The 25,164-nt window shown below is 42.3% G+C and overlaps 1 protein-coding gene across 1 annotated transcript in view; it reads right to left on the bottom strand.

The window, feature by feature from the left end:
• The window catches only part of AGXT2 (alanine--glyoxylate aminotransferase 2), a 58,721-nt gene continuing 33,557 nt past the window's right edge, over positions 1 to 25,164 (bottom strand). Inside the window, 6 exon segments of the mRNA XM_042903166.1 lie at positions 1 to 618; positions 8,550 to 8,648; positions 19,624 to 19,773; positions 22,030 to 22,121; positions 24,168 to 24,300; positions 24,920 to 25,012. Coding sequence (XP_042759100.1) covers positions 502 to 618; positions 8,550 to 8,648; positions 19,624 to 19,773; positions 22,030 to 22,121; positions 24,168 to 24,300; positions 24,920 to 25,012 — 684 coding nt within the window. The 3' untranslated portion in view covers positions 1 to 501.

The following is a 25,164-nucleotide window of genomic DNA, read 5'->3' as shown; positions in this document are numbered from 1 at the left end:
CAATGTTGGCGCCCCTAGACTCGGCTTGTTTCTACCTTCCAACCCTAGCAAAGAAGTTTTGTCTTCATGGCCTGAAAATGGCTGACATGATTTGAGCAGTTCCATCATGACATAAGATGCCCAGTTCAAGAAGACGTGTCTTCTGATGATGAAGAATGAAGGATAAAGAAACCTTTGCCTGAAGTCATGTCCATCAAAATACTTTTCTTCAGGATTTATTGTCCCCAAATATGTCAGATGTCATGCATAAACCAACTGCTGGCAAAATGAAATTAAATTACCATTACTAACCTAAACTAATTAAGATTCATTCTCTGAGCTAGGGATAGAGATCTCTTCCTGAAGGACAGATGTCTCTAGATAATAGGGGCTTTGGTAACAAATGTGGTTGGTAGTCAGTCAACCATGTCTTGGACAACATATACCAATTATATAATTGAATTCCTCAAATTAACCCTTGAACATAAGTGGGAAGTTCTTGAAGCTTATGGTTTTTTATCTTTAAGAATTTTGTTGAGCTCTTCTCTCCATGTGTTGGATTAAGGCAGACCGAAATACTTCCACTGCAAAATGAACATCTGGTTTAGTGATGCACATCGAGGGCGCGATGCGGAAGGTCTGGGGAGACAAAGGAAAATAGAGCAGCAGATCATCCTAGAATCAAATATAACTCTGAGAAAATGCACTAAGCTAAGAATCTAAAACCTTATTTTTATGACATTTCTTGCGTTTCCCTCCTGGGTTGGTCTCCTTCCTTCCCAATGCCATACCCAAGCCATTCATCTTTTAGTCTCATAAAAATTCTGGTACCATCTGGCTCTGCCCCTCTTCCGTTTTTTGTCATCTGCTCACCTCCTGGTTTTTCTACCTCCTTCACTGAGGTCTTAGGCACTGATCTACACTCCATTTCTGCAGGCACTGAGGGTGACCTCCATGTCCCGGATACAGCCCTACAAACTAGCATCTCAGTTTCTTGATGGACACCCAGTGCTGCGAGCTTCCTCTTTGCCAGGGATAACCCAATTTCTGACTCCCATGACATCTACCCTTTTCATGAAAACTTCAGTCTCCTCAATCCTCCATAGCTTCAGGTCTTTGCCCCACTCAGTGTCTTCCCTTTTCCTGCCCAGCAAGTGTCGTTGATTGTTGGAACTACTTTCTCACTTGCCCCCTCATTTCGTGTGCACCCCACCTTCTGCTGCTGCACCCACACACACAGGTTCCAACCTTGGTCAAAGCTGTGATTGAACCACAGGGCTCCAACATGGCAGGCGGGAAGTGTTGGAGAAAACCTTACTGCTGGGGAGACTGACACCATTAGATTTTCAGTCTCCAACTTCTGCTCGTCCAGAAATTTCTCTGGTCTTCTGTCAGCTTCCTTCCCCATTCTAAACTTTTATCATCCTTCTCAATTTTCTCCAACTCCTACGCCTCTCACTCTGTTTCATAGACAACCTTGCCTCATGCTTCTCAGAAGCTGTCAGGAAAGATCTTTCTATAAACTTGTTTGCTCCCACATCCATTCTTCCATCCCCGCCTGAAGGTGAACAGAACTAGGTGTCTTTACTATTTAACTCCAAAATTTCTGCCTGTGCCCTTGGCCCTGGATACTCCTGATGAAGGAGCAAAAGGCAAGCTGAGGGAAAGGCACAAACTAACACCCTGTAACCCTCTCTCTCCAGGTGGGATATATGTGTCATTTCTCACGCACTCCTGGCTGCCCAAGAACAAAGGAAAGGGAAAACATGGTTAACTGATAGAGATCAGTGTACTGATGATAGTCTCGTCAGTCTGCAACCGTCTTAATGATTTAAAAGAAAAACGACAATCTCCAGAAGCCTATAGACTCAATTTCCTGGAGCCTTAACATCACCCTCCCCTCCACAGGATAGAAATTCTTTTTTTTTTTTCTTTTTAATGTTTTAATTTTATTTTTGAGAGAGTGCAGGCAGGGAAAGGGCAGAGAGAAAGGGACAGAGGATCTAAAGTGGGCTCTGAACTGAAACAATAACAAAAACCTGAAAAACCTCTTTCTGAGCTTTTCATTTTATTATTTATTTATTTATTTATTTATTTTTATTTCTGAGCTTTTTAAACAAACTTCCCCAAGATTTAAATTGTAAAGGAAGTCTTTTTGCCCAATTAGGTTTACTTTATTTGTTGTGTTAATTTGCTGATTTACGTATTTGGTGTGATATTTAGTATCTTTAAGATCATAAAACTAAAATGGGTAAGAATTTCCAGAACTAACTAAAAGCTGCATTCAAACTGAGTAAGAATTAGTAACATGGAACTAAATGAACTGAAGAAGATGGTGATTGATAGGTTTTTGTGACTCTGGTTTGAAACATTGCTGGTTCTCTAACGTTTGCTCTTCCAGATTAAGGAAACTTTCTCTTAAAATATCCATGAAATACAGAAATGTGATAAAGTATTCCTTTGTAAACAAATTGAAGCATTTAACTTTTCTTTCTACCTGAAGCCTCTGAAATTCAAAAAGTCTCAGTGAGTATTCTTTCTTCCGTGGCAAAATCACAGTTATTTGCATTAAGTTCAATAAGCATCTGTTCTCCTTGTAACAGGACACCACTGGATACATTGGTCATTTTATCCAGACTTTGACTGGAATGTCATGTTTGAGAGACATGCATAGACTCAGCTATGACCAGACAGCTTTAAGGAACTAAGGTTGACTTTATGACACAAGGAGCCATAAATCCCCTTGAAATATTGGCCTGATACTTTGCTTACAGCAGCCTCACCAGGTGAGTAAAGAAGGTCACTTCCTGGCAGGTGCAGGAACCTCAGGATATTTGGGGACCTCGAGAAGAGGAATCTGCCCACATCTGCAGGTCCTGCAGTCCTGTCTGATGGCCTGTATTTGGCTTGGCTTCTGCCTAGAGGGGCTACTAAAAGTTCAGTCGAGATTCCTTACGAAAAGTTCCAGCAAAGCAAATTTTAAAAGATCTTTATGATCCATCACTGTACTTGCTGAGCTTGTGTATATCATTTTACAAACAAATTAGTCTTAATTTTGCTATCTATGAAAATGAGGGCAATTATAGAGAAAAATTATGTTTCAATAACACATCTCTGTAGATATTAAATTTTAACACTATTTATTGTAAACTAGACTAGATCCTGAATTCTTCTGGTTTCCTCACATATTTGGCTATGGCTCTCCAACTAATATTTCTAATCTTCTTCTATTCTCTTGACTTAAAGTCATTAAACACTAAAACTATCTTTTTCCTAAAAGCCCTAAGAACTGATGCTGGACAACTTGAGGTAAATTTCAAAGAAACTGTCACAATAGCTCACAGACAATTTTCTTGCTTGTCACTCTCTGAGGATAATAACGAGACCCCATGGGCATAGGATTGTTTGAACAACTGGAAAATGGGATGGATTCCCCCAACAGTTGTATATGAAAGGCCTTTTTTCACTATAGACCTATAAGTAGATAAAGACCATAGTGCTTTATTAAATTAGTTGCTTGAAGCCAGGTTAATGAATAAAGCTCTAAATGAATATGCAAACCATATCCTCCCTAAACCTGATCTGACAGTAACGAGCAACTGACCCCATATAAACCCAGGGGACATGGTTTATTTAAAAGAGTGGAAATCTAATACAGCAGGAGACTTAAACCTGAAATGGGAAGGCCCCTACTGGGTCGTATTATGTACCCCCCCAGGGCCATACAACTAAAAGAACAATTCATGGGGTGCCTGGGTGGCTCAGTGGGTTAAGTGTGTGACCCTTGGATTTGGCTCAGGTCACAATCCCACAGTTCATGGGTTCCAGCCCTACATCAGGCTCCATGTGAGGACGCTTCAAGCCTACATCTAAACATCTCACTGGCAGCGCTCGGGACTTTGACACTGGGCTTGTAATTTGCTCCAACCATTAACCTATATTTTTCTTTTGTTTCTATAAAATGCACCTCTTATTAATTACCTGATTGCTTACTAAACAAAACAGAGACTATATGATGGCTAACATGAACTGTTATACAATTAAAGCCTTAAGTGACTCTCAAAATAGCATTACATTATTACACACTGAAATAACCCAAATGCATAAAACAGTTCTATGAAACAGAATGGCATTAGATGTTCTAACTGCTGCACAAGGGGGAGCTCGTGCTCTCATAGCTACAGAAAGCTCTGTATACATTCCAGATTGTCACAAAAATATTTCTGGGTTTCTAACTGACATGAATACTCAAATTAGCATTTTAAATGATCCCTCTCTTGCCTTTCATGATTGGTTATACTCCTGGACTGGAAGAGGATTTTTGTCCACTACCAAAGGACTCTTATTTGTGCTTTTTGTTATTTAATTATGTTTTGCTATTTTCTCCCATGTCTCCCTTCCTGGTGCCAAGACTCCATCGCTACAATATCTTCAAGCCAACAGATGATCCTTTCTACTCAAGGAGGTTCATGTATGTTGCCCATGTTGGATTCAGCTGCCTCTGTCCTTCATAACTTTCCTATACATTCTCTGACTGACCAATGTTGACCTGTAGATAGAAATGTCTCTATGCTCCCACTCAGCAGGAAGAAGTTACAGAAGATAAGACCTTCCGCCTTCAACAACTGTAAAGATTTAAGGGTCAGAATTGTTCAGGGGGAAATGCTGAGGGAGCAAAAGTCAAGCTGAGGGCAAAGCACAATGTGTGACTTTCCTCAGGCACTCCTGACTGGGCAAGAACAAAAGAAAAGGAAAACCAAGTGGTTAACTGATAGATATCACAGTCTGGCAGCACGTGAGTCTCCCTCAGTCTGCAACTGTCTTAATGATTTACAAGAAAAAAAGCAAACTCTAGAAGCCTATACACTCAATTCCCTGGAGCCCTAACATCACCCTCCTCTCCACAGGATAGAAAATCTTATACAACCCCAGTGCAGCTCTTTCTGCCCATGGGTCCTTTCCCTGTGCTTTAATAAAACCACCCGTCTTGCATTGAAGATGATGGGGTTTTGGGTGATGGTGGGGTTTGGAGCTGACGGCCAAGAAAGAATTCTTGAAGACATCTTTGGTGCAAAAAGGTGAAGAGTGAAGAATGACCAGTTACATACTGTGAAGTTGGGGGAGGTAAAGTCAAGAGGAAGTTTCTTAAAGGGATTTTCCATATGCTAAAGGCTCATAGATTTCTGGAAGCCTAGCCATTGTCAAGTTAAGGTTGTTTTTCCTCCTGCAAAGCATTAAGACAGTGGGGGGGGGGGGTCCTGGACTTTAGGGTATTGATAAGATTGCCCCCCTTTTTTGTAATTGTACTAAGATATTAGTACTGATGGAAATCCTATCATTTTAACCATTTGTTTTCTGTCCTTTCCTTTGTTCTCTGGCAGCCAGGAGCTCCTGAGGAATATTACACGTACCCCACATGCCGGGTGGGGTTGAGGGGTGGGGGTGGGGTGTGTGATAGCTTGTGCTTTTCCTTTAGCTTGCCTTATGCTCCCGCATCAACGATGTCTCAAGCATCCCGTTCTCTTAAATCTCCAATTTCTCAATCCTCCTCAGCCTATAAACAAGCAGACGTAAAGCTCTGCTAACACAAATTCAAACCACACCAGATACAAATCTGTCGACCCCCCCACCCCCACTTCTAGCTACCATACGAATGCTATTGTCTCTTTTCATCCAAACTTACTAAAAAGACTGGTTAATGCTTATTAGGCACTATTTTTCACTCTGCCCTCCATCCCAACCCACTGCAGTCTGGCCTCTGCCTCTGTCAACCTTCTGACAGCACTCCAGCCAGAGCTGATGGGGTTTTGAAGTGTTGGTGGGGGTCTGGAGCTGACAGCCAAGAAACAATCCTTGCGATGTCTTCGGTGCAAAAAAGGTGATTTTATTAAAGCACGGGGACAGGACCGTGGGCAGAAAGAGCTGTGCTCGGCTTGTGAGGAGTGACTGGTTACATACTATGGAGTTGGGGGAGGTAAAGGCAAAAGAAGGAGGTTTCCAAGAAGACTTTCATATGCTAAAGAGGACTCTGAAGATGCCAGGGGCCTTGCTATTGTCAAGCTAAGGTTGTTTTTCCTTCTAGCAAATCATTAGCATTAAGACGTTAAGGAGTTCCTGGAGAATACTCTGTATTTGCCTCAAATATTTGTCAGGGGGCTGCAGGTCATAAGGAAATTTGATTTTATCTACCATTTCCTTCTTGCTTTCATCCCCCACCTCGCTATGGAGGGGAGGGTCATGTGATATGGGAAACAAAGGCAGGAGAAAATGGCAGATGAAATTAAATTTCCTTATAACCTGCAGCCCACTGACAAATACTTGAGGCAGGCAGAGTAAAAGGTCTCTCCAGGAAGGCCCTCCTGTCTTAAGGCAGCATGTTCAAAGCTGCACTCATTCTTGCCACCTTAAAACCACAGCTCCACTACACCATCAGCACCCCCCCCCCTCCCGACTCAAGGCCCCCAGGCTTGCCCCCTTGGGTTCTTCTCTTCAGAGCAAAGATTCAGAAATCAGACCGCCTGAGTCTAGATCCTGGTTCTGCCACTCACTGGCTGTGTGACTGGGGTAATTTACCTGACCTCTCTGTGCTCCTTTTGCTTCATCTGTCACATTAGAATAATAGTATTTCTTTCATAGGCTGGTTGAGAGCATTCGCTGTGTCAATGCAAAGTGTTTTCAAGAGTGACAAGCATTAAGGCTTTGTGTTATTACCATTCACTGCCTCCCTTCTGCTTCAATCACACTAGTGCCCTCGCAGCTCTTTGCCCTCTGTAACATTTCTATACATGCTTTGAGTGTTTATCTCATTGTGTAACACAGGCTCAGCTTAGCTAGAAAGTCTGGGCTGGGAGTCCCTTCTCTTTCCTCCTGTAATACCCCTTTCTATAGCTGTCCATGAGTTTACTACATTGTACTGTAATTTGCTCTTTCTATGTCTTTCTCTCCTGCCAGCTCCAGTGACTGGATTTTATTTATCATTATAACTTTCGTATCCAGCGTAGCAACTGCTGTCTAGCACTTAATTGTTTTCCATATAACTAAGAAATAACTAAGTAGGTAAACAGTTGTTTCATGTTGGTAAGTTACAGGTCTTAGGATTTCTAATCATTAAATTGCTCTGATCTGTACAGAAAAATATTTGTGACCAGGTCAAGGAAAAAAAAGTATCAAGACTCTCCCAGCAAAAGTGCTCATTCTGGTTTTGCTTGATGGCCTTTTTTGGGGGGCTATTTCTTAACAGGCTTCAGGGGAAGTTAAGGAAAACTTATAGACACAAAAGAACACAGTGATGTCCCCTTGAACAAAGGTAGAGAGTGTCAAGGGTCAAGAGCACAGGTAGAAGATCTAAATCTGAACAGGAGAGACTCCTCATTCCCCGAATCTTCCAGAAAGGAAGTAAACAATGGATGTGGGCTGGGGCGCCTGGGTGGCTCAGTCGGTTGAGCTTCCGACTTGTGCTCAGGTCATGATCTAATGGTTCATGGGTTCGAGTCCCACTCAGACAGCTCAGAGCCTGGAGCCTGCTTTGGATTCTGTGTCTCACTCTCTCTCTGCCCCTCCCCTGCTCTCTCTCTCTCTCTCACACACACACACACACACACTCTCTCTCTCTCTCTCTCTCAAAAATAAATAAAAAATTTAAAAAATGGAGGTGGGGACAGATGAGTTTACAGAGACCTTCTTTAAGAGCTTCCATTTTCTCGGAGAAGTAGGAGGCAAGAGTGTTCACTGAACTAAAGAGAGAAGTAGAAATGGAGCAGGGAAACTGGGAAGAATGATTGACGTTGAAAATGGGAAAGAAAGAAGACAAAGGACAAAAAAAATTAAGGGAGGAGCAAGAGCTACCCTAAATCTTAAATTTCTGCCCTGGAACCACGTCAGGGGGAGGGCCCCGCTGGTATAAGAGATTTGGGAGAGGGCTCCAGTGACAGCAGCAGAGCATGCCCACAGGGCAGGGTCACACCAGGGCCCACACCTGACTGGGGCTGTACTTGGCCTTTCCAGGAAGCAAGCAGGGAGAGCTGGTCTCTGCATCTCCAGCTTCAGGGTGAAGGGCACTGCGAGTGGCAGGTTCTGGGTTCTCATTAGGGACCCAACCAGTGTGGTTCCCCACCTGTCTAGCAGGGTCACCTGGGCCAGCACGTTCAGGTTGCTCCTGGGCACAGTGGCCACTATGTCCCAGCAGGTTTAGGGTCCTCAAAGTCAGAGCCCAAGGCTGGGTTAAGAAGGACTAGCATTGCTTTTACAGGATTAGAACCAATTCATACAGGAGACAAACTAGTTATTGCATGATTGTGATGACTGTACTGTGACCTATACTGGAAATCCTCTGCTTTGCGGGTGCATCTTTTTGTGCCTTCTAAGACCCTCCTCGGAGAGCTGCCATAATGAAACCTCTTGGACACAGCGCCCTCTAGTGGTCTGAAGGCCTCCCTGCACTTTTCTCTTGAAAATACCTGAGCTCTGTGCCCAGAGGAAGTGGGGCCGGGTGGTGAAGCAAAGTGACCAGCACTGGGACATCAGGGAGACGCCTAACTAAAGGGGTAGGTAAAGACCGGTCTTACTCTTACCTGGGCAAAAATGCCACCTCTGCCAATTATAAGCCCCATGCGTTTGCAGTCCTCATGGATTTGATTTACTTCTTCCTGGGGAAGTGGTTGGCGACCCATCTGCGAACAAAAATATCTCCTATTTGGATTTGAATTGTTAAAGACATCATCTACCAGAGAGAGAGAGAAAAAAGCAACTCAAGCAATAAATATTAGTTTTTATTCCAATTCATCCCAAATTCTCAAAAATAAAACTGAAGGCGAATGCAGATGGCTAGTGACTCTTAGCTCTGCTAACAGTTATCCCAGGAGCTTGGTTCTTTCCTAGCCAGATTTGGAGGGGGCTTTATTCTCAACTCTTCACTTTGTTTTGCTCATGTAAAGGGCTCATTTCAAAGTCCGGGAGATGGCTCCAAAGTTATACTGGGGCAGGAACAATCCAGGCCTTCCCTGGGCCACAGCTTGGCCTGGGCGGCTGGGGTGGGAAGACTGTCTCATTTCCCTGGCTTGTGGAATTTGCTCTTTCTCCCCCAACACTTAATCCTCCAGGGTTAGGAAAGGTAAGCACTTTGGGGTGGGGGTGGGGGGCAAGAAGCTCTTTCAGGTTACCAGGTATCTGAAGTTGGTCTCTCCCTGGGGGTCCAGACAGGCCAGTACTGCTTTGGTGGCACTGGGCTGGGGGCCGGTGCCCTTTCTATGTGTCTGTCTTCTGAGCCTGATTACAAATGCCTCCTGTTGACTTAGTCGTTTCAAGTCTGTGTATCTGCCTGACCTGGAGGTCTTTTCAAACCGCAGACATTCAGGGCTCAGGCTCAGCCTATGGGATGAGGAGACTTGGGGCAGGCCTAGGCATCTGGGCTTGTAAAATGCCCAGCAGGTGCCCACCCTGGGAATTACTGCTGCGATCCTGTCTTGGGTGCTGAGCACGGCCACCGCCGCGGGTCTCTCTTCTGCGGCACGGCTGTGGTGAGACATCAGCAGGGGTCTGGTTCTCTGGTTTCAGATGCATGAGGCTTGATCCTGGCTCGTGGACCAGCTCCTGCCATCCTTGTGAGGCAGAGGAGAGCTCCCTCCAGGGGTCCCAGCTTTGTGCTCCTCGGGTCTTCCTACCCACCCTACCTCTAAAGTTTGGTACACATCCCCTCCCCGCACTGTCCCCCAAACCTTCATTCTTGCTTAAGTCTCAGTGTCCCAGCATAGAGTAAGGCCACACCTCCTGGAGATGCTCACATTTTTGCCTGACTCAAAGCTTTAAGATAAGGAAAATCATATTTAAACTTGCAGAGTGCTAGTAATGAGGACCTGGGATCAGGGACAAGGCCAGGATCTTCTCATTGATCCTGAAATGTCATCACACACTCCTGCCTGTCGCTGATGTTCTCATCTAGTAGACAGGGAAGACTAAAATATGACAAAATAATGGAGGCAAACTGTGAGAGCCATAAAGTGGGCACACGTGGTGTGGGAATAATGAGAGGTCAGAGGCGCTCAGCACCCTCTGGAAAGGTTTCCTACAGGGAAGCTGCGGGGAAGCTGGGGCCTTGGTGGCTAGTGAGGATCTGGATAGGTGACATTTAGCCTCTGGACTGCGCCAGCCCCCTCCCTGCTCCCTTGCCCATTTTCTCATCCCCTGGCCTCAGCTGCTATGACTGAACATCTTGTACGCATGCCGCAGAGAAAAGCAGGGCTGGAAACTCTGCGGCAAAGCCCAGGACAGCCTGCCCAGGCGCCGTGCTCAAGCCTATGTCCCAGCTGCTTGATAACCAAGTGGGAATGTTAGTAACGGACCTCTCGTTGGGTGTGGAATGTAGCTTCATGTTTATCTTTGTTGCTGTTGTTGTTAATCAGCATTTAAGTAATTATAAAAGTAATCCATGGTTATGGAGAATAAAGCCTTATACCAGAATGGAAGTACATAAAGGAAAAATGGAGGTTCCACTCCCCCAATCGTCCTCCTAGGTTCACCTCCTGTTGATAATTTCATGTGAACCAGACTCTTTTTCTCTCTGCACAAATACATCCCTATGCATATTAAAAAAAAAAAAAAAAGAAGTCATACTTTATAATGTCTTTCAATTTGCTTTTTACAATTTACAATATATCATGGACATCTTTCCATGTCATCTTATTTGGACCTCAGCTTAAAGGTTACCTAGTATTTCAGTTCTTTGGTAGAGTAATTTGTTTCATCGTCTAACATTGGACAGTTATGTCATTTCCATTTTTTTTATGATTGTAAACAGTCCTGCAAACAACCCTGCTCGTCTATATCTTCACACACTTCCGTGAATATTTGTTCAGGACATATTTCTAGGTGAGGAATTGCCAGCTCAAAAGGCATACATTTAAAATCTTGATAGATTTTTAGGGGCAGGAGTTAAGATGGCAGAGACGTAGGGGGACCTGGGCTTCCTGCTTCCCTCAGACACAGCTGTGTTGAGGTCAGAACACTTGGAATACCCAGGAATACAGTCTGCGGAGTGACAGAAACATCTCCCCAGGTGGACGGAGACAGCCTGGCGGGGCAGAGGTGCACATATGTGGATTGGAAGAGATAAAACAGGTGGGGTAGGAATGGAGGGGAGGTGACCCCTTCTGTGGAGTGACAAAAGGGAGAGAAAGAGAAGCTGTGGATTGTGGTTCTGTGGTTTTGTTAAGATGAGAGAAAAACCTCTCCACACCATGGACCGGGGAACAAGAAATACAGAGGGAGCCTTCTCTGTATTGCTCTACTTTGCAAATGACCATAGGAGCTGAAGATCAGAGTTTTCAGGGGTGCCTGACTTTCTCTGGACCAGAGCCACCACCATGTGTGGGGGCCTGGGGCGGGGAGGGGAATAGCAAACTCAGAGTGCCCAGGGAGAGAGCAGTCCCTTCCCTTGAGTACTGTGGGACTGGAGACCATTTGTCAGATGGGCAGAGTGGCACTACCCCAGAAACAGGTCCTTGTGGAGCAGGATCCTTTAAAACATTGGGTTTTCAATACCAGCCGAGTGCCTGGCAGGTGCTGTAGATTGTGGGGGCTGGCCTTGCTACACAATCTACAGCACCTGCCTGCACGATTCTGTGAGGGCTGCCTGAACGACGTGGCTTGAGACACCTGGTCCGGGGAGAAGAGACTGGGGTGTTGCTGTCTTTCTCCCCGTCACCAACACGGGGGGCTTCAGGGAACAGGACAGTGGCCCTCAGTGGAGGTGGGACCTGCTTACATGAAACCCCACCCCTCCGTGCCTGGTAACCACTTATCTACTAGAGCAGGACTGGTGCTGACCAAACCAGATGGCCTCTCCTCCAGACCCGCACAGCCACTGGTTCCAGGCACCAACAGACAATTGTCCTGTGGTTTTGCATGTTAGTCTGTTTTTTTTCTCTTTTCTTTTCTTTCCTTCTCTTCTTTTTTCCCTTCTTTTTCTTTCTACCCTCCTCTTCTTTTTCTTTCCTCCCATTGGAATCAGGCTCATACTTTCTGATTTGATTTTTTGGCCAATTCTTAATATCTACCTATCTTCTTTCTTTCTTTCTTTCTTTCTTTGTTCTGGTTTTTTGTTTAATCAGGCATTTTTACTCTATTATTATTACACCTTTTCTGTGTCTCCTTCTTTATTTTCCTCTCTCTCTCTCTCTCTCTTGGTCAAGCTTTATAGTTTCTTTGATTCTCTGCCTGGTCTTTTTTTCCCTTTCATTTTTCTCTTTGTGATGGGATAAGGTCCCCCCTCCCCTTACCTTTTTTCTAGGGTTACTTCAACGAACAAAGCAAAGAACACCTGATGGAAGATGCAAACAATCCACCATCACAAGCAGTGGGATAGAGCAGCCAAAGTCACAACAAGAGAGTGCATGCAACACACTCCAAAAACACTTCCTAAAGTGCCAGACCTTGGACAATATATGACCCTTTTTTAATATAGTAGTACTCACAGATGCAGGATGTATAGCAAGCTATTAAAACACATAAAATACAGAAACCTAGCCAAAATCTTGAAATGGAAGAATTCTCTTCAAAAGAAATTCCAGGAAGAAATGACAGCCAGAGAATTGCTCAAAACAGATATAAACGATATATCTGAACAAGAATTCAGAATAACAGTCATAGGACTAGTAGCTGGGCTTGAATAAAGCATAGAAGATGGCAGAGAATCTATTGCTGCATAGATCAAAGACCTAATAAAATAGTCATGATGGATTAAGAAATGTTGTAAACAAGTTGAAAAATAAAGTAGACGCAGTGACAGCAAGGATGGAAGAAGCAGAGGAGAGAATAGGTGAAATAGAAGATAAAATTATGTAAAATGATGAAGCTGAAAAACAGAGGGAAAATGAATTACTGGACCCTGAGGAGAGAATTAGAGACCTAATGATTCAATGAAAAAATAATATCCCTATCACAGGAGTTCCAGAAGAAGAAGAAAGAGAGAAAGGGGCAGAAGGTTTATTTGAACAAATTATAGATGAGCTCTCCCCTAATTTGGAAAGGAAAGAGACATTCAAGTTGAAAAGGAACAGAGAACTCCTTTCAAAATCAACAAAACAGGTCAACTTCATGACATATTATCGTGAAACTGGCAAAATACAAAGATAAGAGAGAATTTTGAAAGCAGTTAGGGACAAACAGGCCTTAACTTACAAGGGTCATAGTTTCTTAACCTACAAGGGTAGTCACATAAGGGTAGTAGCATACCTGTCCACTGAACTTGACAGGCCAGAAAAGAGTGGTAGGAAATGTTCAATGTGCTGAATAGGAAAAACATGCAGCCAAGAATCCTTTATCCAGCAAGGCTGTCATTCAGAATGGAAGGAGAGATAAAGACTATCCCAGACAAACAAGAACTAAGCCAGCCCTGCAGGAGATCCTAAGGGGGATTCTGTGAGTGGAAAGCATCAAAGACCACAAAGGACCAGAGACATCACCACAAACACAAAATCTACAGATAACACAATGACACTAAATCTATATCTTTCAGTAATCACTCTGAATTTAAATGGACTAAACGCCCCAATCAAAAGGCATAGGGTATCAGAATGGATAAAGAAAGAAGATCCATCCGTAGGCTGCTTACAAGAGACTAATTTTAGACATGAGGACATCTGCAGATTGAAAGTGAGCAGATGGAGACCATCTATCATGCTACTGGATGTCAAAAGAAAGCTGCAGTAGCCATACTTATATCAGACAAATTAGATTTTAAAACAAATACTGTAACAAGAGATGAAGAAGGGCATGATATCATAATTAAGGGGTCTATCCATCAAGAAGAGCTAACAATTATAAATATTTATGCCCCCAATGTGGAAGTATCCAAATATATAAAACAATCACAAACATAAATACATAATTAGATATAATACCATGATTGTAGGTGACTTTAATACTTCACTTACAACAATGGACAAATCATATAGGCAGAAAATCAATAAGGAAACAATAGCTCTGAATGACACATTGGACCAAATGGTTTTAACACATATATTCAGAACTTCTCATACAAAAGGATCAGAATATACATTCTTCTCGAGTGCACAAGGAACATCCTCCAAAATAGATCACGTACTAGGTCTCAACAAAAAAGGATTGAGATCATACCATGCATGTATTCATATCACAACTCTATGAAACTTGAAGTCAACCACAAGAAAAAATGTGGAAAGCCCCCAAATACATGGAACTTAAATAAAATCCTACAAAGAATGAGTGGATCAACCAGGAAATTAAAGAAGAAATTTAAAAATATGTGGAAGCCAATGAAAATGAAAACATGACCATCCAAATCTTTTGGGATGCAGCAAAGGCAGTCTTAAGAGGAAAATACATTGCAATCCAGGGCTATCTTAAGAAGAAAGAAAAGTATAAAATACAGAACTTAACCTCACACCTAAAGGAGCTAGAAAGCCAGCAGCAAAGAAAGTCCAAAGGGCAGAAGAAGAAGAGAAATAACAAAGATTAGAGCAGAAATAAGCTATATAGAATCTGAAAAGACAGAAGAGATCAATGAATCTAAGAGCTGGTTTTTTGGAAGAATAAACAAAATTTATAAACCCCTAGCCAGAGGTCACAACAAGAAAAGAAAGAAAGAGGACCCAAGTAGATAAAATCACGAATGAAAGAGTAGAGATCACAACCAACACCACAGAAATACAAACAATTATTAGAGAATACTATGAAAAACTATATGCCAACAAACTGGACTATCTGGAAGAAATGGACAAACTCCTAGACACCCACACACTACCAAAACTTTAAACAGGGAAGAAATAGAAAATTTGAACAGACCCGTAATCCATGAATAAATTGAATTGGTTATCAAAAATCTCCCAACAAATAGGAGTACTGGGCCAGATGGCTTCCCAGGGGAATTCTATGAGCCATTTAAAGCAGAGTTAATACCTATTTCCCTCAAGTTGTTGCAAAAAAAAAAAAGAAATGGAAGGAAAACTTCCAGACTCATTCTATGAAGCCAGCATTACCTTGATTCCCAAACCAGACAAAGACCCCACTAAAAAAGGAGAAGTACAGGCTAATATCCCTGATGAACATGGACACAAAAATTCTCAACAAGGTACTGGAAAATCAAATTCAACAGTATATTAAAAGAATTATTCACCATGATCAAGTGGGATCCATTCCTGGGCTCCAGGGCCGGCTCAATATTTGCAAATCAATCAATGTGATACATCACATTAATAGAAGAAAACATAAAAATGATATGATCTTGTAAATAGATGCAGAAAGAGTGTTTGGGAAAATACAGCATCCTTTCTTAATAAAAGCCCTCAAGAAAGTTGGGATAGAAGGAACATACATTAACATCACAAAAGCCATATATCAAAAGCGCACAGCTAATATCATCCTCAATGTGGAAAAACTGAGAGCTATCCCCCTGAGGTTAGGAACACAACAGGGATGTCCACTCTTACCACTGTTGTTTAACATAGAGCTGGAAGTTCTAGCCTCACCAATCATATAACAAAATGAAATAAAAGGCATCCAAATTGCAAAGAAGTTAATTTTCTTTACAGATGGCATGATACTTTACATGGAAAACCTGAAAACCTCCACCAAAAAACTGCTAGTGATACATGAATTCAGCAAAGCTGCAGGATATAAAATCAATTTACAGAAATTGGTTGCATTTCTATATACCAATAACGAAACAACAGAAAGTGGTATGAAGGAATCGATCCCATTTACAATTGTACCAAAAACCACAAGATACCTACCTAGGAATATACCTAACCAAAGAGGTGAAAAATCTGCTGAAAACCATAAAAAGCTTATGAAAGAAATTGAAGAAGACACAAAGAAATGGAAAAATATTTCATGCTCATGGATTGGAAGATCAAATATTGTTAAAATGTCGATACTACCCAAAGAAATCTACAAATTCAATGCAATCCCAATCAAAATAGCATCAGCATTCCTCACAGAGCTAGAACGAACAATCCTAAAATTTATATGGAAACAGAAAAGACCCTAAACCAAAGTAATGTTGAAAAAAAAAAAAAACCCAAAGCTGGAGACATCACAATCCCGGACTTTAGCCTGTATTACAAAGCTGTAATCATCAAGACAGTAAATTATTGGCACAAAAAGAGACACATAGACCAATGGAATAGAATAGAGAATCCAGAAATGGACCATAAATATATGGCCAACTAAACTCTGACAAAGCAGGAAAGAGTATCCAGTGGAAGAAAGATAGTCTCTTCAGCAATGGTGCTGGGAGAACTGGACAGCGACATACAGAAAAATAAAACTGGATCACTTGCTTACACCATAGACAAAAATAAATTCAAAATGGATGAAAGACCTAAATGTGAGACAGGAAACCATCAAAATCCTACAGGAGAAAACAGGGAGCAATCTCTTTGACTTCAGTCGCAGCAACTTACTTGACATGTCTCTACAGGCATGGGAAATAAAAGCAAAAATGAACTATTGGGACCTCATCAGGATAAAAAGCTTCTGCACAGCAAAGCAAACAAAACTGAAAGGCAACCAACGGAGTGGGAGAAGATATTTGCAAATGACACGTTGGGTATCAAAAATCAATAAAGAGCTTACCAAACTCAACACCCGAAAAACAAATAATCCAGTGAAGAAATGGGCAGAAGACATGAACAGACATTTTTCCAAAGAACATACCCAGATAGCTAACAGACACATGAAAATATGCTCAACACTGCTCATCATGAGGGAAATACAAATCAAAACCACATTGAGATACCACCTCACACCAGTCAGAGTGGCTAAAATTAACAACTAAGGAAACAAAAGATGTTGGCAAGGATGTAGAGAAAGGAGAACCCTCTTGCATTGTTAGTAGCAATTCAAACTGGGCAGCCACTCTGGAAAACAGTGCGGAGGTTCCTCAAAATATTAAAAATAGAACTACCCTACGACCCAGCAATAGTACTACTAGGAATTTATCCAAAGGATAAAGGAGTGCTGATTTGTAGAGGCACATGTACCCCAGTGTTTATAGAAGCGCTATCAACAATAGCCAAATTATGAAAAGAGCCCAAATATCCATCAACTGATGAGTGGATAAAGAAGAGGTGGTAAATGTATAAATGGAACACTACTGGCAGTGAAAAAGAGTGAAATCTTGTCATTTGCAACAACATGGGTGGAACTGGAGGGTATTATACTAAGTGAAATAAGTCATTCAGAGAAAGATATCATATGATTCACTCATATGTGGAATTTGAGAAAGTCTTAACAGAAGACTATAAGGGAAGAGAAGGAAAAGTAAGTAACAAACAGGGAGGGAGGCAAACCATAGAAGACTCTTAAATACAGAGAACAAACTGAGGGTTGATGTGGTGGGGGAGGAGGTTGGAGGGTTGGAGAAAATGGGTGATGGGCATTGAGGAAGGCACTTCTTGGGATGAGTACTGGGTGATGTATGTAAGTGATGAATCATGGAAATTTCCTGAAGCTAAGACTACATTGTATGTTGACTAACTTGTGTGTGTGTGTGTGTGTGTGTGTGTGTGTGTGTATAAAATGCTGATTGACACAAATTTCTGTCTAAAGGGCTCTACTAATTTATGTCCTCACCAACAGGAAATGGGGGTTTTAGTTTTGGTGGACAGTGGACAGCGTTAAGGCAAGTTCTGAGCTACTTAATTACATGAATACGGTCTGAAGTGTTGCAGGACCAGAACTCACTCAATAAACACTTTGAAAATACTTATCATCTTCGTGATTCCTGGACTCAAAAGTGTATAACTTAGGAAAAGAAGTTATCTCTACATGAAAACCAAATCAACAAATACATGGTTTGAAAGATCTTTTCAAATGAGATTTTTAGGCAGTGGATGCTACAGGGATTCTCTGAGGCCTGGAGCCCCTGTCTAGGGGAGAATCAAAGGCAAGCTTTAGGGAGGAGGTGTGATGAAGAACTGGATCTTGAATAAGGCTAAGATTTCCATAGGTAGATATAGAGAGGAGAGTCTTGCAGTCCACGCTTGGAGAACAGTTTGGGTGACATTGGATGTAGGGAAGTGAATGGCATTGAGCGGGCGTTGAACGGAACTAAGGAATGCACTAGCTGGGATGTAAATCTGGGTGGTCTGCCTTCAGAGTCCATGCTTAAAACTACCAAGTGGCAGAGGAAGAGAAAAATAACTCATTCAATAGATAGTATCGTATAGCCTATTTTATTCTTTCCATAATAAAGTTTGCACATTTTTCCATGTCACACATATATCACTATTGTGGGATGGATGCACCATAATTTAGCTTGGACTGTATCAATGGCCATTTAGGAGGATTCCTATGTTTTACAATGACAAGTGAAGTCCTGATGAACTTTTTTGTTCCTGAGTCTCTGAGCACACAGAAGCTAGATTTGGAACAGTGGGAAAGAGAAGAACTCTTCCCCTCTTGTTGGGTTTTCCTCTGTGGAGTCTGGACTTTGGAGCATAGATAGCTTTGAGGGGAGTCCTGGGTTGGGGCCTGGGATGGATTCCCCTGAGCCTTAACACAGACCTTGACTGGGACACAAGGTGAAGTTAAGGATGCTGTGACCTGGGAGCCAGAGGGCTGAGTCTCATTTTACTCTCATTTTGCTGTTGTCTTCCCTTAGCTTTAAAATCTTGTTTAAACATTCCAGCCTTGTATTGGCCCCACTGTGTGGCATTAATGGAAGAGTCTTATATCCATGGTCTGGTGTAAGCCCTAAAATAATTGAGCATCAACCATCCTAAACTAGGATGCTGTGTTAAGACCAAATAGCAAGAAGCCACTTAGGAGAAGGCTAGAAAAGGGGTTAGTCTGACTCTTCAGCTTAGTGCTAAGATTCTCTCCCTGTTGCTTGCCTCAGTGAGTCTAGACTTTGTGTTTATGGAGGGGAGGGACTTGGGTTGTAGGGGAAGCAATGGAGACACAGGGAAGTATTTGAGAAACATGGTCAAGAAAGGATCAACAGGACTTGGCACTAGAAACAAGGGAGAGAAGGAGTCCCAGGCTATTTTCTGGCATGGAGGCTGGGGAACTGGGAGAAGAGTGGAGGGTAAGAAACAGAAACAGTGAACTTGGAGGAATAACTGGTTTGGGGGAAAATGCTAAGTACAGTTGTTGCTATATTGAGTTTGAGGTCACAGTGGGGAATGTCATCGGAAAGTCACACCCTGCCTGGTTACTTGGGAGATTGAAAAATATTCATAAACAGACAAACACAAAACCTTATAGATCCTTAACATCCTCACCCCAAACCATCACCACAACCCACTCCTGGCCTTCTCCTTTACTTCCATGAACTCTCTGGGTCACCTGCCCCTCCCCAGATAGCTTCCTCCCTTCCCCATATGTCTAATTCTAAATATTCAGTCATCACCAATGCTCTCTGCCTACTCTGGCAGGAAAAATATCAGCTCCCTGTTCCAAATGCCCTCCCTCACTCCCCTAGAACTCTTGATGACGTGCTAGCATATTGTACTCCCTACTTATCTCTGATGGGCTTTGCTGAGCGTCCCTGGCCTTGTGTGTTCTCTCCCTGAGAATGAATGAAGTGACCTTGTAGAGACCATGCTTTCGACTTTAACTCTTGCTGTCCCCAAGAAGTCACAGAGAGCACAGCAGATCAAAACCTACCTTATCCTTCACCATTTCTATTCCTATCATGAGGCCTTTGCCTCGGACATCTCCGACAATCTCAAATTCATCCCGCAGCTCAGCAAGCTTCTGTAGCATGTAGGTGCCAACTTCTTGACTGTTTTCCTGTAGATTTTCTTCTTTAATCACCTGTTTAGAGAAAAGTCCCAAGTGGCCTTGCATTAAAAAAAAAAAAAAAGTTTTAAATTGACTGAGAAACACTGAACAGTAGATGTGCATGACTTTCTTTATGGAAACTTGACCAGACAAATGGAACCCAAAGTCTAGTGTGACCATGCCATGTACTACAAAACAATTTGCTGTAAGGTGCAAAAGAGTCTTGGTATGGGGAATACTTTCCCCAAACCCCTCTCATCTTCAGGGGTGGTTAAAAACTTAGGAAAGAATAGGGGTGCCTGGGTGGCTCAGTCTTGAGGGTCTGACTCTTGATTTCGGTTCAGGTCAAAGTTCTGGGGTCATGGGATCAAGTCCCACATCGGGCTTTGCACTGAGTGTGGAGCCTGCTTAAGATTCCCTCTCTCTGTCTCTGTCTCTGTCTCTCGCTCTTTCTCTCCCTGTCACTTTGAGTTCTTCTTGTACTCTCTCTCTCAATTAAACAATTTTTTTTTAATTTTATAAATTTAGGAAAGATAAAAGACATTTCTCAGTGCAGTGTATAACACAGATTCCATAATCCTGAGGCTCATTATTGCCAGGCTGCGCTGAGAACTGGGATGCAGTGATTACGAAGACAAACTCTCTGAGGAAAGATATGTCACAGGTTCTTGCCCCACTGGGAGTTTACTGACCTTTGCTTCGTCAGCCCTCAGTCAGACACAGGCTGTCATTACCCAATTGTCCTGCCACAGGGCCTAGGCCTCGTGAGCTGAGGGGAGCTCTGTGAGGGCCCTGAAGATATAAAAATATTTTCACCTACTTCCACTCATGGCAGAGACCGTGATTCTTGACTACCCACAATATACTACATCTAGATTTAGCTGATAATAATTGCATGAATCCATGACTCTCGATGTTTTTAACCTATTTGTTCACCTATACCCTCTCTACCTGGTCAAGGTGACACAACAGTTTTAAAAAGTTGGCAATATGGGGCGCCTGGGTGGCTCAGTCGGTTGGGCATCCGACTTCGGCTCAGGTCACGATCTTGCGGTCCGTGAGTTCGAGCCCCACGTCGGGCTCTGGGCAGATGGCTCAGAGCCTGGAGCCTGTTTCAGATTCTGTGTCTCCCTCTCTCTCTGCCCCTCCCCCGTTCATGCTCTGTCTCTCTCTGTCTCAAAAATAAATAAACGTTAAAAAAAAAAAATTAAAAAAAAAAAAGTTGGCAATGTCTACAAAACAAAGTCAATGACACATTCCTGACTGCACTTTTTCATTTTGTGATTTTATCGTATTTGAAGATACTTTTTAATTAGCAAGGGAAGCTTTTACTTATTTATTTTTATTTAAAAATACTTAAACAAAATAAAAATACTTAAAAATTTTTTGAATAGGTGAATCATGTGCCTAGTTCAAAAATCAGTAGAGGGGCGCCTGGGTGGCTCAGTCGGTTAAGCGGCCGACTTCAGCTCAGGTCATGATCTCACGGTCCGTGAGTTCGAGCCCCGTGTCCGGCTCTGTGCTGACTGCTCAGAGCCTGGAGCCTGTTTTAGATTCTGTGTCTCCCTCTCTGTCTCACTGCCCCTTCCCTACTCGCACTTGTCTCTCTGTCTCTCTCTGAAAAATAAACATTAAAAAAATTTTAAAAAATCAGTAGAATAATTCTCATTGACCCCTGTCCCCCAGCCACCAAATTTCTCTACCCACAAACAACCATTGTTACCCATTTCTTGGACATTCTTTCAGTAATACCTGACACTTTCTTAAACAAGTGCTGTTGTGCATATCAGCAAGGGCACTTAACAGATAAGATACCAGGGAAAATCAATGGAGTAGGGCTGAACAACAGCTAAATTATGTAGTTTGTCCCATAAAACTCAGTTTCTTGTTAGTCTTTCAGCTGATAACTGTACAAAAAAAGGAAGGAAGAATATATAAAGAAAAGGACCAAAATTAACCTGAAGTCAAAGATGGCAGTTGGTAACTATCCATCGAATACCAGAAATATAAAAAGGAAATGTCAGTGTTACCAGCCAGCTAGCTTTTCTTATATTTCCTAGGCTTGTGAGATGTATTATGTATTATTTTGTATCTAATACTTCAAGCATCCCAAATAGATCTTAAAAAGGGGGTGAAGGGGCAGAATAAAAACTGGAAATCTAAATTTGTGGAGTGGTAATGAACTCTTCACGTTAATAATGGGATGTCATAGAGTTTGGATAATGTGTCTCTGGTGCTGAAGTAGTCATTTTGTGAAATGAGAGGAATGACGTGGCTGCTGGAACATACCTCAAGCACGGCTGATCCAATGGCACAGGCCATGGGGCTCCCTCCAAAGGTGTTGAAATGATACATGCATTTAGCCAGAGACTTGGCTATCTCTAGAGGGGGAGAATGAAAAGTGGACAAAGAGTGACACATTCCTATCTATAATCTCCCACCACATCACTTGAATTATATTTACTATCATGTCATATTAATAATATGTTTCATGGCATCGAATCCAATTCATTCTTCATTCACCAGATAGTGGATGTTATGAATGGAATTATGTGTGTGTCCTTGCTCCACCCCCCCCCCCCCCCCCCCCCCGACTCCTCTTCCTATGTGAAAGCCCTACTCCCATTGTGAATGTATTTGGAGATAGGGCCTTTAGGGAAGTAATCAAGGTTAAATGAAATCATAAGGGTGGGGCCCTCATAATACTGGTGTCTTTATAAGAAGAAAAAGAGACACCAGAGCGCTCTCTCTCTCTCATGTTCTCTCTCTCTCTGAGGAAAAGGAGTTGCAAGTACACAGCAAGAAGTTGGCCATCTGCAAGAGAGATTTCACCAGAAGCCAACTTTGCTGGCACCTTGATCTTGGACTTGAACTTCCATAACTATGAGAAAATAAATATCTGCTGTTTAATTCCCTCAGCGTGTGGTGTTTTGTTATGGTAGCCCCAGTTGACCAATCCACTTACTCTGTGGATAAGGAAAAATTGCTTATTTACTGAATTAGAAGTGTGATAACAAAATCTTTAATGTGTTGTGTGAATTCAAAAGTACTTTAACACTTGATTTATGGGAATTTACATGGGACCTTCACTTGGTAACCCTCTTTTCTGTATTATACTCTTGGTTTCAATCTTTAAAAAACCTCGCATCGAGGTTTTAGTAACATAATTCCTGGATTGTTTCAGGGTGAGCATATATTTGGTTCATTACATTTCCCTTTCTACATCCACATTTTAGTACCTAGAACAGGGAGAAACTTAGCATGTCTGACTCCATGTTGTTTCTATTCCCCTTGCTGCTGTAACCTGTATCTTAGAAATTTCTGCTTCACTCTGCCAGTAGGCATGTTAATCATAGAAGGAATTTTGCTTATAGCTGAGATTTGCAAAGACTCCTTTTTTGTTTTTTCACTGGAAACCTACATCACTTGAGGAGATAAGGAAGTGCAGACAGAAATGACTATGCTATGTTCAAGATTTACAGGAATGGCATGACCAGATTCCTGTAGGCAAAGATCAAATGACCAAAGACAAAGAGTTATAAGACCTCTTCAGATGTCTATAGACATCAGTCACCTTTGTCTTCCCCCTTTTGCTAACAAACAAGAAGTTTAAACATTGACCCGAGGGGAGAAGTTTCTTTAGGATGATAAGCCACCATCCTCTCAGTTTGTTGGCTTTTCTGACCCCAACATCTGGCCACTCAAATGATTGGTTTGTCAGGCAGCGAGCATACCAACTTGGACTCAGTATCATACCTTTAGTCATTCAATAAAACAGCGAGATATCACAGGGTACTTAATTATCCTTTAGTATCGCTGAAGCGGATACTACTGGTGGAAAAACGGAAAAATTTAAAGATTTTTAACAATAAACAATTCATAAAAACCATTTTCTGTAAAACCTCACCAACATTGAAAATATGGCTCATTCTTGTATTCACTTTATAGAATTTTCTGGCTAAGTGAGATTGTACTGCATTTGTCTGTTTTGTTGATTAGACGTAAACAGAAACCTGTCACTCTGGACCTTGAGTTTATAACATATTGGCGTAGTTAGGCCAAGTAAGAGTCTCCTTCAGAATAAGACTCCTCTGGAAGTTTCAGTTAGCTCCAGGTTGGTTAAAAAGGATCTCTTGTGTGGGATTTGTTTTTGTGGTACGGTTGCTGATACCTTGTCAGTGCGCAAGAACCTTGCGCTTCATTGTGGGGGTAGGAGAATTCATCTTCCCTACAGCAAGATCACAAAGGGATGGCATTCTTCCATCTCTTCCACAGTCTGACAGGCTGTTTCTCATGATCATTGCTAGGGAAATGCACGTGTAGTTCCCATCGCTGTCTTCAACCCACAGAAATTCCCAACCACGTGTTTTCTGCCGTCACTGTTACAGGAAACCCAGAAGCAAATGCAGCCTGCCCATAGGCTCTACCTGGAGTTGTCACAACTGCTGCCATGGGAAAGCCATTTCCAATCCCTTTAGCCATGGTGACAATATCCGGCAGGATGTCGTGGGTTTGGAAGCCCCAGAAGTGAGAGCCCAGCCTTCCAAATCCCGTCTGCACCTGATAGAAACAGATCCAAAATCATTTGAAACGTTTCAAGTAATGCTGGCTTTTCTGACTCTGGTCTCTTCCCTTTCCTCCGCTTCTTCTTAAGTATCATCATTGCCGGCCATCATCTTCACCATCTTTGTACAAACATGGACACAGCACTTAATCTGGGTCTGAGCTTTTAGTTACCAGAAACTGTTTACTAGGTTTTTGGATTTTGGATCCCCAGTGCTGCACAAGTTTCGTTATTAAGATGAATGCTGTTAGGCTGGTTTATACTATTTTGGCAAATCGAAGTTGAAAACTTGGTTATGAGGTGAAGTTCTCTATGTGGGTTTTGAACTGTCCCTGATGCAATCCGTAATGGGAATTTAAAAAGTGTGTTGACTGATAGCATGTCACCTGTGATGACAGCATCAGCTGTGCCTGTTAGCTACTTATTTGATAGACTTCATTTTGGATATTTGAGTTCTGTGCTTGTTAAAGTTCTATACTTGTTAATCTACTAACCAACCAGTCAATTAGCAAAAGCTTCATTATCTTGGGTTGCAGAGGAAGGTTTAAAAAGTTTTCTCCCTATGCCTTTCCTGTCCTGGCTGCCCTATACCACACTTATTCCACAGCCACTCACCTCATCCGCGATGCACACGCCTTCCCGCTCTCGCACCAACTTGAAGGCTTCCTTTAGAAACCCCTTTGGGTACTGAACAACTCCATTCACCCCCTGCAAAAGACCAAACCAAGGAGTCCTATAACAACAGCATAGCCCTTTGAAAAGAGTTGAAAGAAAGAAAGAAAGAAAGAAAGATCATTATCATCATTAGCATTAGTAATACTAGCAATTTTTAAAATGGTCTTTAGAACTGTTCCAACAAT

Source organism: Panthera leo, chromosome A1 (genome assembly GCF_018350215.1).
Source record: "Panthera leo isolate Ple1 chromosome A1, P.leo_Ple1_pat1.1, whole genome shotgun sequence".
NCBI classification, from domain to species: domain Eukaryota; kingdom Metazoa; phylum Chordata; class Mammalia; order Carnivora; family Felidae; genus Panthera; species Panthera leo.
The sequence above is the reverse complement of the archived record's forward strand: the minus strand, read 5'-3'. Positions and strand labels throughout refer to the sequence as shown.